Source organism: Asparagus officinalis, chromosome 9 (genome assembly GCF_001876935.1).
Source record: "Asparagus officinalis chromosome 9, Aspof.V1, whole genome shotgun sequence".
NCBI classification, from domain to species: Eukaryota; Viridiplantae; Streptophyta; class Magnoliopsida; order Asparagales; family Asparagaceae; genus Asparagus; species Asparagus officinalis.
The window spans coordinates 18,133,049-18,151,192 of record NC_033802.1 but is presented as its reverse complement, the minus strand read 5'-3'; the positions used below and the strand labels follow the sequence as shown (position 1 = coordinate 18,151,192).

The 18,144-nt window shown below is 34.8% G+C and overlaps 1 protein-coding gene across 1 annotated transcript; it reads left to right on the top strand.

Annotated features, from left to right (window-relative positions):
- Positions 2,636-3,642, top strand: LOC109823645 (heavy metal-associated isoprenylated plant protein 43-like). The gene is made up of 2 exons (XM_020389940.1): positions 2,636-2,756; positions 3,234-3,642. Exons 1-2 carry the CDS (start codon positions 2,672-2,674, stop codon positions 3,566-3,568), a joined length of 420 nt encoding a protein of 139 aa, XP_020245529.1. The 5' UTR covers positions 2,636-2,671; the 3' UTR covers positions 3,569-3,642.

Genomic DNA, 18,144 nt, shown 5'->3' with positions numbered 1-18,144 from the left:
GGTTGGATGGATTGCGCCATAACGATCATATCAAATGGAGGATGGCGGATATAGTGGTTGAAGTAATACTATTCAAGTTCAAGATTCAAGTTTAAGCTTCATCCGCAAGTGTACCAAATCAAGCATATTAAAGATCAAGATCAAGCTTGAGTAATTTAGTTTAGGTTTTATATTATGTGTGGTTGATACTATAAGCTCAATCATATACACACATATACGTATTTGGTTTTATATATATATAGTCATATATATAAATACAAGTTTTGATTTTCAAGTTTAAATATGAAAAAAATACATATTTATATATATACATGTTTTTTCATATGGTTAAGTTGTTTTGGTTTAGTTATGTAGATATGAAACAATATATATCTTCATATACACTTTTATTTGTTTCATATTCTATTGTATTTAGAAAATATTATGTTTATAGATTGAAGACTTGTTCACACTATTTTCATATCTCATATAATGTCTACAAATCCATTCTAAAGTGTTTCCAAGTTGTTTGAACTCGTTTTTGGAAAAATCAAGTTTTTTTGTTCATGTACGTGCATGTGTCCGTGCATGTGTCCGTGCATGTTTTTACAAAACAGATGCGTATTCAAAATTGGGAAATGAAATTTGAAAATTTTCTTTGTTTACATGTTTATATTCATATATATAAAATTTCCCCAAGTTTTACTAATTTTGGAGTTGTTTTGTTATTTTTAATTGAATTTACAAAAATGAGTTTTTAGCAGTTTTTTATAAACTATTTATCTATGTTCAAACATTTATTTCTCTCAACTGGGAAGTGATTTTTTATAAATTCTTTCTCTATCATGTTCATCTACATGTCTAAAACCTTCTCTCAAAAGTTCATGATTTTTGGAGTTGTTTTACTATTTTTAATTGATTTTACAAAATTAGATACGCAAATTTCCAGAATCTGTCAAAACCTAAAAATTGCTTGTGCACGTTGCTACAGTGCGGTCAACCACCACGGTCGACCATGCTACAGTGTGGTCGACCATGGCGGTCGACCGTGCATAGTCCAGAGAGCAGTTTTTGTAGTTTTTTTTCTCACGGTCGACCGTGACGGTCGACCGCAAATGTTACCGTTGCACGGTTACGACTAGTTGCTGATTTTTGTTTTTTAGTGGGTTTTTAGGGTTTTTGGGGTTGGTTTCTTCAAGCCTATATATACCTCTTTGCAATAACTATTTTAAACCAACTTGAGAGAGTTTTAAATAAGTTTTAAAAGAGATTAAAAGTTTGTTTAGTTTGTTTTAAGTTTGGGGTTTTTTGAGAGAGTTTTAAATAAGTTTTAAAAGAGATTAAAAGTTTGTTTAGTTTGTTTTAAGTTTGGGGTTTTTGTTTACAAAGGAGGAAGCTTGCGTTGTCAATTGAGGGATTCATCCTCAATCTTTTTCATCCTCTCCTTTGTATTTATAGAGAAGTTTTTCTAACTCTTTTCTCTAGCAATTCTATTATTGATTTTCATATTCTTATTATTGCTAGTTTGCTAATTGAGTTAGATCTTATTTCACTCATTATTTACACACACCCACTTAAGCTTATCGTATTTTCATACATAGTATATTTGGGTTGGTGAGAGTTGTAACAATTGAGTGTGAGCTTTCATTGTGTTCTCACCCATATTAGAGAACAATCATTTATTGTAATCGTGCTTAATTGTGAGATCACTTTGTAATACACTTGTACACCGAGAGAAGCGTGTGGCGAGAGTCGGGGATCGTTCTAAGAGGAGTGGCGTCGGTTGATGAACCTAGGGAGAGGTTGTAACCGAGCACTTGAGGGAGACATGTCTAGTTCAACACTTGAGAGGGTGTAGAGTGGGATTACAAGAGTGTGTTAGTTGTAGAGTTTTCGGTAAACTAGAAAACCGTATTGTGTGGTGTAAATGTTAATCGGGTGAACGTAGAAAACCCAGTTGTGGTAGTGGATTTCTCCCCGGGAGTGGGGAGCGGAGACGTAGGACGAAAGGTCCAAACTCCGTGATCATTTGATTGTGTTTGTGTGTGCTTTGGCGTTCATTTATATTTGTGCTCATTGCTCATATCGCCTTTGTCTCATTAGTTAGTTTGTCCACCTCTTTGTTTACATTATTTACCCTTGTGTTGTTTATATATCCTTACTCATATATTTGTAATATCTCATTGCTAGGATATATTCATTAGTTCATATTGCCTATCCTAGCTCATGTATCTTGCTTGTTAATTAATTTTAATTGGCATAAAATCGGATTAGATTAGCATAAGACCCTAATCACCCCCCTCTAGGGTCTAACATGTGTGTGTATATATGTATAGATGTATACATATATATGTGTGTATATTATATATATATATGTAATAATCATACAAGTACAGTTTAATTTGTATTCTAATTCCTAGTATTGGTAGACTAATTCATTAAATATACAGGGTATCAATGAGGAAGAAGAACAAGTAGTTAGTGTACTCGAGCGAGTTGAAGGGTCTCTCTACAACTAATTAATCCTAGTTAAGGTGTTGATCAACCTCAAGATGCTGATTGAAACTTTATTCTATCTAATTGCATGACCACCTATAAAACCAATCCATAGTCTAGGTTGGTCCTAGTGTAGAGAGAGAGAGAGAGAAGAGAGAGAGAGAGAGAGAGAGAGAGAGAGAGAGAGAGAGAGAGCATGGAGAAGAAGATGGTAATCAAGGTTCATATCACTAGCCAATGTTGTAAGAAGAAGCTTCTTCAAGTTGTCTCTAAGCTACAAGGTAAAATTTTTTTAATGGAGAAACTTGCTTCAGATCATTTGAATAACTGAAATCATTAGTCCTGCTTCTAAGTAAACTGGCTAGTTACATGTTGAGCATTTAAAACTGTGAGCTTGGAGAGAAAGGTAAAGAGAAAGTAAAATGAAACTCATGATATAGTACTGCATGTGTGATAATATACGGCTACATATTTAGAAAGGGTATAAGTTTCTTAAAAATACACCCCTGAACTTTGGCGTGTTTTGCACCAGAACCCCTCACACTTTATGAATCAGAGACAACCTCCCAAACTTTTGAAATTGTACAAATTAAACCCCCTGCACTGACTACACGGAGTCGACATGAATTATCCAAAACACTCTTCTTCTGATAAAATTGAAAAGTGCATGCATGCATACAAAATTATCCAAATTAAACATGTCATATATAAAGCAAGTTACTAAATTTTTGCTATGTTGACCTGTGATTCATGTGCAGGTATAGATAAGATGGAAATTGATTCTGAGAAGAACACGATGACGGTCATCGGTACTGCTGACCCAATGGACGTGATCAAACGATTGAGAAAAGTTTGCAAATCCGCTGAAATTGTAACCATTGGTCCACCTGCACAGCCTAAACCTGCAGAACCTCCGAAGCCTAAACCTGCAGAGCCTTCGAAGCCTAAACCTGCAGAGCCTTCGAAGCCAGCTCCATGCCCTTCGTATCCTCCAGTTTGTTTCTCAGGATGCCCTTGGAACTGCACAGCTTGTGTGCCTCCAAGGTACATCGCGTGCCATGAGGAAACTCCACAGTTTTGCACACTCATGTAAAATTGGTGCAAAAACTTCTTTAGATTTTGTTTCTTCGATATAAGTGATGTTCACATGCCTATGTCACACGAGATTGATCTATTATACCATGCAAATGCCTCTTTATGCACGTAGAAAAGACACAATTTTCGTCTTGACTAAGCTAAATATGAGAAATGTTTGACCAATAATTTCTTCGTGTTCTTTGTTTATAAGAATAGAGAACTTGCTTGTAGTTATACCATAGAACCGTGCCTAATGTTGTATAAATTATGTACATCATGCTAATGTAATAGCTAACTATTTTGATTTGGACTCCCATGAAAGGAGAAATTGAGCAATAACGAGTAACTTCTAGGAAAAAAATTTAGGACGATGGATAATCAAATTATTTGAAGAGATGAAGAGTCAATAGGAAAGTTTAATTACAAGATATTGATGATTAGATAAAAATGATGTGTACTCAATTTAGCAATATAAGAAATTAGATAACATTAAAATATCCTTAAATTTATAATCTAAAACAGACCATTATGTAAAATTTGCAGAGTTTGGATTGTACGGATATTCAATCTCTATTCAATCTCTTTCGTAGTCATTTATTTATAGGAATCTTATGCTGATACTATATGAGAGTGGATCCTTAAAGCTTTGATTTTTGAGATAACCCCAAAAACTTATCGTCTAAATTATAAATTTACCATTAAAAACTAATTTAAAAACATATATTAATCTATACCTGTATCGTGCATTATGCAATGCACGTGTGACATACCAGTAATAATAATAATAATAAAACACGGTAAAGAGGAAGTCTTTGTGCATTACCTCACTAAGAAGACCATTATAGTTCAAGAAAACTAATGATTACTAAACATAGGTACAATATGACTATTGATACATGTTAGAAAGGGTAAATTTCACTATAAACCCTGAATTTTGGCATGTTCTGCACAAAACACTTTAAAGTTTCGTAGTTAAATAGAAAACCTAGTTATTGAAAATTATCATAAACGGCGTTAACATCATACTTCATATATATATATATATATATATATATATACTCCTTTTAAAAGCACAAGTTCGGAAAAATCTTTCGGTAGACAAAAATACTCTTAGAAATTAAATATTTCTCCATTAAGTAAGAGTAAATTGATAAATTCTTATTAGATATACATAGTATGAAGATAAAAATATAGTTTAAATTAAAATGTAAACCTTATATATATATATATATATACTCCTTTTAAAAGCACAAGTTCGGAAAAATCTTTCGGTAGACAAAAATACTCTTAGAAATTAAATATTTCTCCATTAAGTAAGAGTAAATTGATAAATTCTTATTAGATATACATAGTATGAAGATAAAAATATAGTTTAAATTAAAATGTAAACCTAAACGAAATTGTTAAATGCCAAATTTATAAATGTACACAAGATGAAGGGCGTATATGCAAAAACCAAATAAATTAACGAGACAGGTAATGTCTGCCCTAAATGTTGAACCCAAGAATAGCATAGAGCTACCCATGTACATAATGTGAAGGGGATATTTGCAAAATCCACCAAACAAATTAAAGAGATAAAAGGCGTTCTAAAAATTATAAAAAAGGAAAATTAAAACAAATAGATGCGATCCGAGGACACAACGTGACAATCTTTCACCGACTAAAATTCAAGTAGTTCATGGTACTACATAATTAGTTTCAAAGTTTAATTATGCTATTTTTATTTAAATATAACTATATTTACAATTGTTATCCTCTCACATGCAATATCACATACTAATATATATATAAGATAAGAAATTATAACAATTTTTATAGCACTTTCATCTTTTTCTATAGGTATGTGTCTTTGTTATTTTCTTCTTATTAGATTAGATTAGATTATTTTCAAGCAATTAATTATATTATATGTTTAATATTTTTCATATCAAGAAATAGTAATAATTTTTACAACACTTTCATCTATTTTCTTCTTATTAGATTTGATTAGATTATTTTAAAGCAATTAATTATATTATATGTTTAATCTTTTTAGATCAGATATTGTAATAATTTTCATAGTACTTTTATCTCCCTTAATAGGTTTGTGCCTTTGTTATTTTCTTCTTATTAGATTAGATTATTATATTAGATTAGATTGTTTAAAAATTATGAATTATAAAATTGTAATAATTTTCACATCATTTTTATCTATTTTCTTCTTATTAGATTTGATTAGATTATTTTAAAGTAATTATTATATTGTATATTTAATATTTTTTCAGATTACAAAGTTTAATTATACTATTATTATTTAAATAGATACTGTTTGTATAAAAGTCAAAGAGAATCTCATACGTACCTTAGATCTCAATATCAATTGTAACACTTACATATGGATGTTAGTTAAAATATTTTTTTTGTATGAGCTTAACTTATATGATCCTACTTTATCTGGATTAGATAATTTAAATTTTTTACACCAAAACTCTTCCACAAAACTAAAAGAGAGTAGCAATGATATAACTATATATATATATCCACAAGACCACATATACCTTGAAAATGAATAAAGAAAACCATACAAACAAAAGCCATTGTAATTACCCCCACACACTCACTATTTTTAAAACCACTCTTCTCCATATATCCATCTATATTATATCCATATACACAAATTAAGCTACTAGAGTTTCCCCCTCACCAACTACATCATTGATCAATCCTTCTTTTTTTGTATTTAAATTGTATAACATTCATTGTGATGAGGACTCACATAGGTCTTCTGCCTACCTTGAACTCCCAATAAAAAAATAATATACTAGACCTTATAGTTAGTTAATAATGAGATCCTATCATTATAAACAAATTAAGCAAAGATTATAATTCTTAAGAATGTACTACGTTCCCTTAGCTTCCATAACAAACTTGTTAGTTGTTTATTCCTGACCCCAGGAGATTTTTAAAATTAATCTTGAGAGTCGCTTGCATTAAAAAAGCTATGTTAGAGGGCCTATAGAGTTTGTTTTATAGTTTAAGATTGTCAAACACATTTTATCTCTGATGCATATTATAAAATCCTAAAAATTTGAATATTTTGTGATAAATAATAATGAATATGTTATATATGATAAATAACATATTTTTATATTTGAGTATGTTAGGAATTGATTTGAGATCAATTCAATGTATATGTGTGGATATATGAGTGCAAATGCACAAAACATGCACGAAGAAGAAATCTAGAAAATAATGACTAGTTACGAGTTTATATATTTTTCATGCTGATACAGTTAGAATATAGGAAATCAAAAGATAAAAGTTGTAGGTCTCTTCATTAGATTTTTAACAAATCTTAGATCACCTCATTCCGAGGTCGGATATCAAAGTTATAGCCAAAATACGAAAGATTTTTTTCCCAAACAGACTGATTTGAGTCTTAGTAGTCGACTAATCGGGTTAATTTCCAGTTTTCTTATGGGTTTCGGGTCAGTTTTGGTTTATATTCGAATCCAGGTTTATCCCTAAGTATATAAACATGTTTAGACCTTTTTTTTGAGATTTTCCACGTGAATTACTAGCCACCATCTCCCCTCAAACCCTAGAGCTTGTTCTTGACGTTCCTCGAGGAGATTCGAGGCAAATCATTAAGCGGAGGGTGAGATCACGTGCTTTTGAGAGAGGAGGGATCTTGCGCACATGTTCAAAGGCTCGACACGACATTTTAGGCAAACTCACTTGCATCCAAACCTGCATCCTAAGTTAATGAATGATCTAAGATGTTTAAATCGATGTTGTACATGTTAAGATCTTAATTTAATATGAAAAAGATTAGAATTTTGATATTAATGGTAAACAAAAGTTTGATCCACATGGTTTTCTTGCTGTTTATGATAGAAGCGTGATCATACTAGGGTTGTTTCCAATTTAGTTTTAAACATATAAATCATGCTTAGGACATGTTTAAACCCTATTTCGACCTTTATTTGATATTTATTGTTAATTAATCATGCTGAAACCCTAGGTTGGTAATACCTAAATGAGATAAATATGTTTATATAAAATTTAACATCTGTTCAAGTAGTTGTTATCATGTGTGGATAAATCATATGGTTTATATAAGAACTAAATGAGGAAAATGGTTAATTAGATGGTTAAACCCTAATTTGAAGGATTTAAATATTTAGCATTCATGTTTCAGATAGCTATGTTGCATAAAAACAAGTTCAAGCATTTGTTTTAAATTTATTGTGTATGAATTCGACAAATAATTAGTGTGAATTTGACAAATATTTAATGTTTGTGCACGGATGTGTGCATTGTTTCTGCTTAGTAGTCGACTACTAAGAGTAGTAGTCGACTACTAATATCCAATTTGGTTTACAGAAACTGTCTGATTATAGAGTAGTCGACTAATGTACAGTGTAGTCAACTACTAATACTAATTCATGTATTACGGAGTTCGGATGGAATCAGTGTAGTCGACTACTAAGGTTAGTAGTTGACTACTAAGATTTTTCTTGAATTTTTTGTTGTATTGTTTTGAGATGCAATCGCAGGGTTCGAGTCACACGATAGTATACGTATAGACATGAATATATATGAATAGTACTATGGAACACACATGAGTATCCCAAAGGGGATTTGATAAGTGTTGAGTGATCACCCTTGAGTTAGAGTAGTTTAAACACATGTCAGATATTGTTAATGGGCTCAGCTCAGTACTATATGAGATAGTGCGTCGATATGCCAGATTTATATAGTTTATACATGTGATGAATATCGTTGATGGGCTCAGCTTAGTACTATGTAGGGTAGTGCGTCGATATTCCATTTGTACAGGCTATTAAGTTGGGTTTGGATGCTTTGTCTAGCAGTTCGTCCGTACGAGGGTGCGATGAGGCTTATGAGCCATCTTTTAGGATACCTATATGGTAGGTCGTCCCGCACTCATGTTACGCACTGAGAACATGATGAGACTAATGAGCCATGTACATTATTTTAGGATACCTATAGGGTAGTCCGTGTTGCATGATAATGCGATAAAATCAAAGTCTTGCAAAGAGTTGAAATGAAATGATTATTTGATAGCCTGAGTTTTAGTGGATACCAAAAGTGTTTATATCACACTACTAAATATATATATGACCGAGGTACCTTACTCTTATGAGTATATGAGAATTATATGTTGATGTCCATTATGATGTTTTATTTTCTAGTGATGTTTCTTTCTATAGTTCGGTATTAATATTTAGGTATCTACAGTCTGAGATATATGGTATATACATGAGGTTTTCCTTGTTTGGATTATTTCAGTCGACGTACTATATCTCGTGTTATAGATTTCTAAATATTAATATCATTAGATATGGAGAAAATAATGTAGGTAGACTATGCTTAATAGATAGAGCCTCTACTACATCTAGCAGTCCTTCCCCTAGGAGCGGATGAAGGTGATTTTGCTTTAGCGCTCTGTCGCTTTTGTTGCTGCTCTTTTAGTTTTAATTTTTTTTCCAGACAGTTCAGAGCTTTAGAGAGCCGTAGGTTTACGGTATTCTAGCATAGTCACCGTCATTTAGTTTTAGTAGTAAGACTCCACTATGGTTGGCTTTCATATTCAAACATTAGAGTTTATTTTCTTATTGTAAATGCTGTGAGCCTTAGTATGATTCCTATTTAGTTTGTGATAAGACATTTTCTTTCAATCATCAGATGTATTTCAGACTTGTTGGTTGATACATGAGTTCATTTATGAGATTTATCTTTCTACATCATGTCTATTATATTTATTTCATTCTTCTTGCATGTATTGTATTTGCACTTTATTCTTATTTCCACTAGAGGATATTAATGTGATTGGTGAAGCTTGTTGTTACACAGTGTGTGGTGCATGGCAGGTTTGACATCTCTGCGTTCACCTTGGACTGAAGCCATGTGTGAAAACAAGGGCGTCACAGTTAGTATCATAGCTCTAGTTCCCGTATCTTTAGGATCGTCATGTGTCGACTCGTGGAGCTAGAATAGAGTTTCTTAGGATTCATGTATAGAGTTCACTAGAAATTCCTAGAATGAGTGAAGACGATATATGTATATATTTCAAAATTTTCAAAAAAATTATGATGACATCACTTTGATTATAAAGTAATTACATTAATAATTTATGATATGATTTGATTATTGCTATGTGATATATATGATGTTTCCAGAGGTCTCACTACTGTGTCTTATAAATGTATAGATGGCCAGACGAGTACGTGGATGGAGGGGATCACATACTTAGAGAGAGAGACAGGCTGAGCCAGAGCTTGAGCAGCAATAGGCTCCACCAGAGCAGCATCAGGTTCCACCTGAGCCACACCAGGCTTCGCAGTATCTTATAGATCTCATGGCACCGATAGCAGCTAGGCTAGTAGCACTCGAGGAGCAGATGGCGAACCAGATTCCGCCAGTTACACCACCACCTGTAATTCCACCACCAGTGTTTCCAATAGTCCCCATCGCGGAGGAGTATCTAGAGGTTACACCAGAGATCACGTCACTAATTATAGTTAGAGCCATAGAGAAGGAGACTTGGCTTTGTCTAGTCGAGAGATACTAGAAGATAAGGGCACCGAAATTTTAGGGATCATCAGATTCGCTAGTAGTCGACAAGTGGAAGGAAGATATGGGGGAATATCCTTGACTTACTTGATGTGGATTTAGTCTAAAAATAGAGGTCGGCTGCTTTCAGCTTAAAAGGTGATGTTGGGGGGATGGTTTAGGTTTCAGTTCACCCCGGAGCAGAGGATGACACTTTCATGGGAGGATTTTGTCTATTTTTTGACGAGCAGTACATCTCTTCTGTGGCACAGACCGGGAAAGAGCTTGAGTTGACCAGATTGGAGTAGGGAGACATGTCTGTAGCAGATTAAGAGAGTCGGTTCATGGGTCTACTTCGTTTCTTATGGGGCTACGCTCAGGCCTTCGTCGTAACCTCGTATCTAGGAGGTTTTACTCAGTTCGAGAGGTAGCTGATGCAGCTGTTTTGTAGGAGACAGAAACTGTGATGTTTCAGAAGACTAGAGAGTGTGGTTCTAAATCAAGATAGTATAATGGCAAGGGTAAGGGTAAGAGACCGTTCGTCGGACCTGGAGGACCCCAGCAGTGGGGTAAGGATTCTCAGCACCAACAGCAGGGTCAGAGAAGACCATCACAAGATCAGAGAGCACCGCAGCAGTGCAAAATTTAGGGTACATGTTTCAATTGTAACAAGTTTGGGCATAAAGCCAGAGATTGTCGTAATGCACTAGCAGGAGGCTAGCAGGGCAGAGGCCAGGGCTAGTAGCAGGGTCAAGAACATGGGCAGCGGTAGAACCGTGGTCATGGCCAGCAGTAGCATGGTCATGGTTACGGCCAGCTGATAATTACATTTTATTATAATTTTATACCCTCATTATCTATTTTATATAAATAAATATACCACTAATAATTATTTTTTTCTTTAATTATAGGTTAATGAAGAATAAATCTCAAAACTCTCATCTCTCAACAAAAACCCCTTGAAGAAATAAAGAAATGAAGCAAAGCCCAATGGAGAATTAAGAATTGTCAAATTATCCAAAAGCCCAAAGCTAAAAAGAAGAAGAAATGATAAAGCCCAAAAGCCCAAGTCCAAGAACAAGAGAGATGCTCGGACAATAACTAGGAAGAGGCACACATCGATGCCAGCATCGATGGGGGCATCGATGCCAGCATCGATGCCCGTATCGATGCCAGCATCGATACCCCTATCGATGCTGGCATCGATACGACGAATAGTTAGTTACAGATCTATGGCTGAAAATTAATGTTTTTGGATAAAAGTTCGATCCAATGGCTCTCATTCACTGATGTTTACTATAAATAGGGGTAGAGAGTGAGGGGTTAAAGGTATGAAAAATTTTATAACTTTATTTGAAGAGGAAGGCTACTCTTAATTGAGAAGGCCTTTCAAAAATTATAACTTTTGTTGCAATTAATAATAATAATTTTTCTCCACTTTAAATTTGTCTTTTCTGCTCTTTGTTGAATGATGATGATGGAGATGAAGAGCAATTTGAAGGTTTGCATTTCTTTTATTTTTCTCTTTTATTTCTTTTTAGTAATATTTTTATTATTGCTTATTAGTTAGATTTACATTCATGCTTGTAGTGTAGATTTATTTTCTTATCTTTTTATTTCTTTTTACACTTTAATTTGTAGAGTAGATTTATTTTCTTGCATTTAATTTTTGTAATTTATTTTGTAGTTTAGATTTTAATTCTTTGTAGTTAGATTTATTTCTTGTTCATAGTTTATATTTTTATTTTCTTTTTAATTTTGTAATTAGTTCTTTTTCTTCTCGTTTTTATTTCTTAAGATGTAAAATTAATTCTTGTAGGAATCTTAGAATTGTATGATGCTAGTCTAATTTTCTTTATATTATGTAAATTATTCTTTTGCACTTAAAATATTCATGTTTAGGACAATCAACTAGAAAACTAATCGATAGAAGAAGAATTTGATAATCTATGCTTATCTTAAATGGTTTGATAGGTTATGCTTATGAATTCTAGGATTACTATCTTGTTGTTGTTCTTATTATGAATAGTAATTTTGACTTAGATGATAATTTGATAGGTTATACTTTCCTTAAATAGTTTGATAGTCTATGTTTAATAAATCTAAGTTGAAATATGATAAAAAAAGAATAGTTTGTATTTTGTAATTGAGATTAGTTAGTGGATTAAATTCTAGATTTCTCATATCTTAAATTGAAACCTCCATCTTGACTTTCTTAAATTTTCTTTTCATTTTTAATTTTACTTCTTGATTTTATTCATTCTTCTTTTTTCACTTATGATTTAATTTATTCTTTGATTCTTATTTCTTTTCTCTAAAATTCAATTTATTGTCTCTTGCATATATTCATAACAATCACTCATCACAATCACACCTATTCTTTAATCCTATTTTGTCACGCACACAACATAAGAACCTATTTTAATAATCTCTTAAAATTACATTCTTCGTAGGATCGATAACTTTTTATACTATAACTTGATCAATTGTGCACTTGTAATTTTGGTACATAATTATACCGCATTAAGTTTTTGGCGCCGTTGCCGGGGAAGATGTTAAAATAGGATTTTATTATTTTGGTTCTTTAACTTGTGTGTTTTCTCGTGAAGGAACCGCTTGGAGCTTGAAAATCTTAGATTGAAGATCAAGAACTTGTAGAATTGCTTTCGGGTAAGTCTTCTTTCTATTGTTTTCAATTCCACCCTTTTTAGTTAGCTTCACAATTAGAGACGATTAGGATTAAAAAAAAAAGATTTTATTTTTGTTGACCATAATAAAATTCACATTTCACTTGTACATTAACTAACAATATAATAAATTCAAACACGAGCTCTCTTCTCACATTTGATTGTTGTTGACCATAATTAAAAAAATATAAAGATTTTTTTTATCATCCTTTTTAGTCGTTTTTAATTTCTAGGGTTGCATTTCATATAGTTTGTAGGAATTCACCAAAGTGATTGTAGAACTTGATTTGGCACACACTTAAAACATTCTTAAGAGCAAAACCCATAATCAAGATAAGGTAAGGGATTTCATCACCCTTTCCTTAGCCCACAAATCACTAATTCCTCACTTCACAAACCCAAGCCTTCTAAAACTCATTAGACGTTGGCCTCTAAGGATTCGAGCTCAATAAGAAACAAGAAATCCTTAAGTGAACCGGTTTAAGTTTTCTCAGATTAGTTGGTGTCTAAGGCAAGGTTTAGGGGTTGCGTAAAGCGTTCCGTAAGGAACAAGGTACTTAATTGATCTCTGATCACCCTCTAGTACTATCCTTACCTGGCTAACTACCTGGGTAAAACTTGTAGGAGTTTTTGGTTAGGAGCTGGTCTAGTTGAGTTAGGCTAAACCCTAGAATTAGAGTGATTGAAAAGTGATTGCTTTAATTTGTTTTAGTTAAGATTTTTCTTTTCTTCTCATAAAAAAAACTAATTTTCTTTCTTTCCTTAAAAAATATATATATTTGTTTTGGTGTATGCAAAATTGGGTTAGGGATAATTCTCAGCCTTTAATCCGTGTTGAACCAATCTAAGAAATGGCAAATCAAGCTGTTCTCCAGGATATGTGTTACCCCACCAGAAATATAATTCCATCTTGCATAAGGCTCGCCGAAGCAAATTGAGCAAATTTCGAGCTTAGACCGTATTATATAAACATGCTTCCCAAATTCCTAGAAAATAAAACAGAAGATGCATATATTTTTATTTCAGAATTTGAGGAAGTATGTATTATGATTAAAATGAGAGAATTAACCGAAGATGCGATTAAGCTTAGATTTATTCCATTTGCTCTTAAGGATAAAGCTAAAAAATGGCTGTACAGCTTACCGACAAATTCCATCTCAACTTGGGATAAATTTGTAACCGTTTTTCTTAAGAAAATTTTCCCTATTCACAAAACGATAAAGCTAAGAAATAGCATTCAAAACTTTAAAATTATCCCGGGAGAGCTATTCTGGAAATATTTTAACCAATTCAAAGATCTTTTAATCCAATGTCCTCATCATGATCTAGAAAAATGGCGATTGTGCCAAGTCATATATGAAGGATTGGACTATTCTTCAATAACATCTTTAGAATCGATGTGTCAGTGAGATTTTATGAGGAAAAACGCAGATAAAGCTTGGGAATTTCTAAAGAGTTTATCCGAGAAAACAATGCAGTGGGAACACTGTGATGACAGGGTTTCATCAGTTCCCCAGTCTAAGTCTAGTGGTCTTTCCCTGGAATCAAACATTACTTCTGAAGCAAAGATGGCGACGATTCTGCGGAGGTGTAATACCCCAACCCTTGAAAGGGTGATGTGATTAGTATTGATAGATTTGATTGGAATACTCATACCACCAAGATGCATTTTTTTTTCGGAAACCCAACTCTTAGAAACTCCAAAGTTAAGCGTGCTTGACGTGGAGAAATTCTAGGATGGGTGACCCCCTGGGAAGTTTTCCAGGGAGCGCGTGAGTGAGGACAAAACGTGCTGAAAAGACATGTGGTGGTTTGTGAGGCTAGTCCATCAGATCTAATAACGTACCGACTCTGAGATTCCGGGGCGGGGCGTTACAAATGGTATCAGAGCCAAGCCAACCGGAATTGTGAGAGCTAAGTGCTATGCGGCGTAAAGTGCTACGTCAAGAGGGCGGGAGCCACCTCTTGAGGCCGTAGGAGCCACCTCTAGAATCTCACACGGATGGTACGGTCTTGGATGATATGATTTGGCACAACGAGGACGTTGTGAATTTAAGTGGGGGAGTATGTAATACCCCAACCCTTGAAAGGGTGATGTGATTAGTATTGATAGATTTGATTGGAATACTCATACCACCAAGATGCATTTTCTTTTCGGAAACCCAACTCTTAGAAACTCCAAAGTTAAGCGTGCTTGACGTGGAAAAATTCTAGGATGGGTGACCTCCTGGGAAGTTTTCCAGGGAGCGCGCGAGTGAGGACAAAACGTGCTGAAAAGACATGTGATGGTTTGTGAGGCTAGTCCATCAGATCTAATAACGTACCGACTCCGGGATTCCGGGGCGGGGCGTTACAGGAGGTTAGAAGCCTTAGAAGTTAAGGAATGAGCTCCAGCTCAAATCAATCATGTTTTTGCCTCGGAATGTCATAACTGTCAGTCTTCTACCCATGTTTCAGAGGAGTGCCCTCTCCTAGGAAACAACCATGCTTTAGAATAGATGAACGCTGCATTCCAGCGCCCTAGAAATGATCCATTTTCTCCAACCTACAATCCAGGTTAGAAAAATCATCCTAACTTTGCATGGAACCAAGGAAATTCTCCTGGAAATCAAAACTTCATTCCCACGTCGAACCAACAATTCCCTAGGGGAAATACACTTCCATTTAATGCACCAAATAATTTTTAACAAGCTAACCCAGTTTTTCCAACCCAACATCCTCATCCTCACCAGCCTTCAAATTCTGATCATGACAAACGATTGAGTGTCTTAGAAAAGTGTTTAGAAGCTATGATCAAAGCTTCTACACAACCTACCAACATGTTGACCCAGTCATCCACTACTCTAAATTCCTTCATGCAAACAACCGGCCAAGTGCTCAACTCGAACACTCAAGCCATAGCCTGGTTAGAAACCCAACTTGGGCACTTAGCCACTGCCGTGAGTGAGAGAGAAAAAAAAATTCCCAAGTCAACCCGTTACTAGCCCTAAAGACAATGGATCCAGTTCAAACCATCCAGCTCATGTGAATGCAGTTCACACACTATGACCAGGAAAACAAATAGACAACCAAGTTAGAATGCTACCAGATCAAACCCCTTCTCCCATCCAACACACTCCTTCCGATGAAGCAATTCCTTCCGATGACCAAAACGCTAAACTTGAAATTGAGCCTGATCTAGATAGGTATAGGCCTGTTGCCCCCTTTCCAGATAGACTCAAACCTAGGAAAAACTCCCCGCAGGTTAAGAAAATCCTAGAAACATTTAAACAGGTCAACATCCTTCTCCTAGATGCAATCGAACAAATTCCCTCTTATGCAAAGTTCTTGAAGGACTTATGCACTAAGAAAAGAACCACCAATGTTCCCAAGAAAGTCTTCTTAGCTGCCAACCTCAGTGAATTTTTTTCGAAACCAATGCCGTTAAAATATAAGGACTCTAGTTGTCCCACAATTCCATGCCTCATAGGTAACACTCACATTGATAAGGCACTTCTAGACTTGGGAGCCAGCGTCAACCTCCTTCCTTATTCAGTCTATCAACAGCTAGGTGTAGGAGAACTTAAACCGACAAGATGCACTTACAGTTAGCTGATAGATCTGTAAAAAATTCCCAAAGGAGAGGTAGAGGATGTTCTGATCAAAGTTGAAGAGTTCATTTTCCCTGTTGATTTTATTATCTTGGAAACGCAGCCCGTTTCCAAACTCAAAAATCAAATCCCTGTTATTCTAGGAAGACTGTTTTTAGCCACCTCAAATGCTTTGATCAATTGTAGAACCGATCAGATGAAACTATCTTTTGGGAATATGATTGTTGACCTCAATATCTTCAACCTGGGAATGCAGCCTAGTGATCCATCTGATGAAGCCATGGAAGTAAATTTTATTTAAGGAATATCCAGTGAACAACAAGAGGGAGAGTGTGAGTCTGATTCAAATGCATCTGACTTAATGATTAAGGAGTTTTCTGATGAAGAACTAGAGTTAGAACCGCTGGTCATTCATGTTTCTACTATTGGCTGACAACGAGAACCTTTGGAGATAGAACCCCGAGTCCAGCTTCGCCCATATGTGGAGGAACCCCCTAAGTTAGAGCTCAAACCTCTGCTTAAAAATCTAGAGTATGCCTACTTAGGGGAGAACGAGTCTTTACCAGTTATCATTTCTTCTGATTTGACTACCGGTCAAAAGGAAGCTCTTTTAGATGTTTTAAGAGAGAATAGGGAATCCATTGGATGGACCATGGCTGATATCAAAGGGATTAGTCCAACTATTGTTCAATACCGAATCCATTTGATAGATGATGCCAAACCTACTAGAGATCCTCAACGTAGGTTAAACCCAGTGATGAAAGAAGCCGTTAGGAAAGACATTCTGAAATGTCTCGATCATGGGATCATTTATCCTATTTCTGATAGTTTATGGGTGAGTCCGGTCCAAGTTGTTCCAAAGAAATCAGGGATCACCGTGATCCAAAATGAGGCTAATGAGCTGATTCTCACTCGAATCCAAACGGGATGGTGAGTTTGCATTGACTATCAAAAACTTAACTTAGCCGCTCGGAAAGATCACTTCCCTCTTCCTTTCATTGACCAAATGTTAGAGCGTTTAGTAGGACACGAGTTCTATTGTTTCCTGGATGGATATTCAGGTTACAATCAAATCCCTATCGCTCCCGAAGATCAGTAGAAAACCACCTTCACTTGCCCGTATGGAACATTCACATACCGACGCATGCCTTTTGGACTGTGTAACGCACCGGCCACATTCCAACGTTGCATGATCAATATTTTTTCCGACATGGTAGAGAGATTTCTTGAAATTTTCATAGATGACTTTTCCATTTTTGGTGACACGTTTTCCCAATGTTTGCATCATCTTAAACTGGTCCTAGAACGGTGTAGGGAGAAAAATCTGACTCTTAATTGGGAGAAATGTCATTTCATGGTCAAACAAGACATTGTCTTAGGACATGTAGTTTTTAATAGGGGAATCGAAGTGGACAAAGCTAAGGTAGATCTCATTTCCAATCTCCCTCCTCCCAAAACAGTCAAAGATGTCAGATCATTTCTTGATCATGCTGGTTTTTACCGACGTTTCATCAAGGATTTTAGCAAAATTACTAGACCCTTGACCAATCTTTTAGCTAACGATACATCATTTGTCTTCTCTCCCGACTGCCTCAAAGCTTTTGAATATCTAAAAAAGGAGCTAACCACAGGTCCTATCATTCATGCACCGGACTGGACCTTACCCTTCGAACCGATGTGTGATGCATCTGATTCTATGATTGGTTCTGTTTTAGGACAACGGTTTGATGGAAAACCACATGTGATCTGCTACG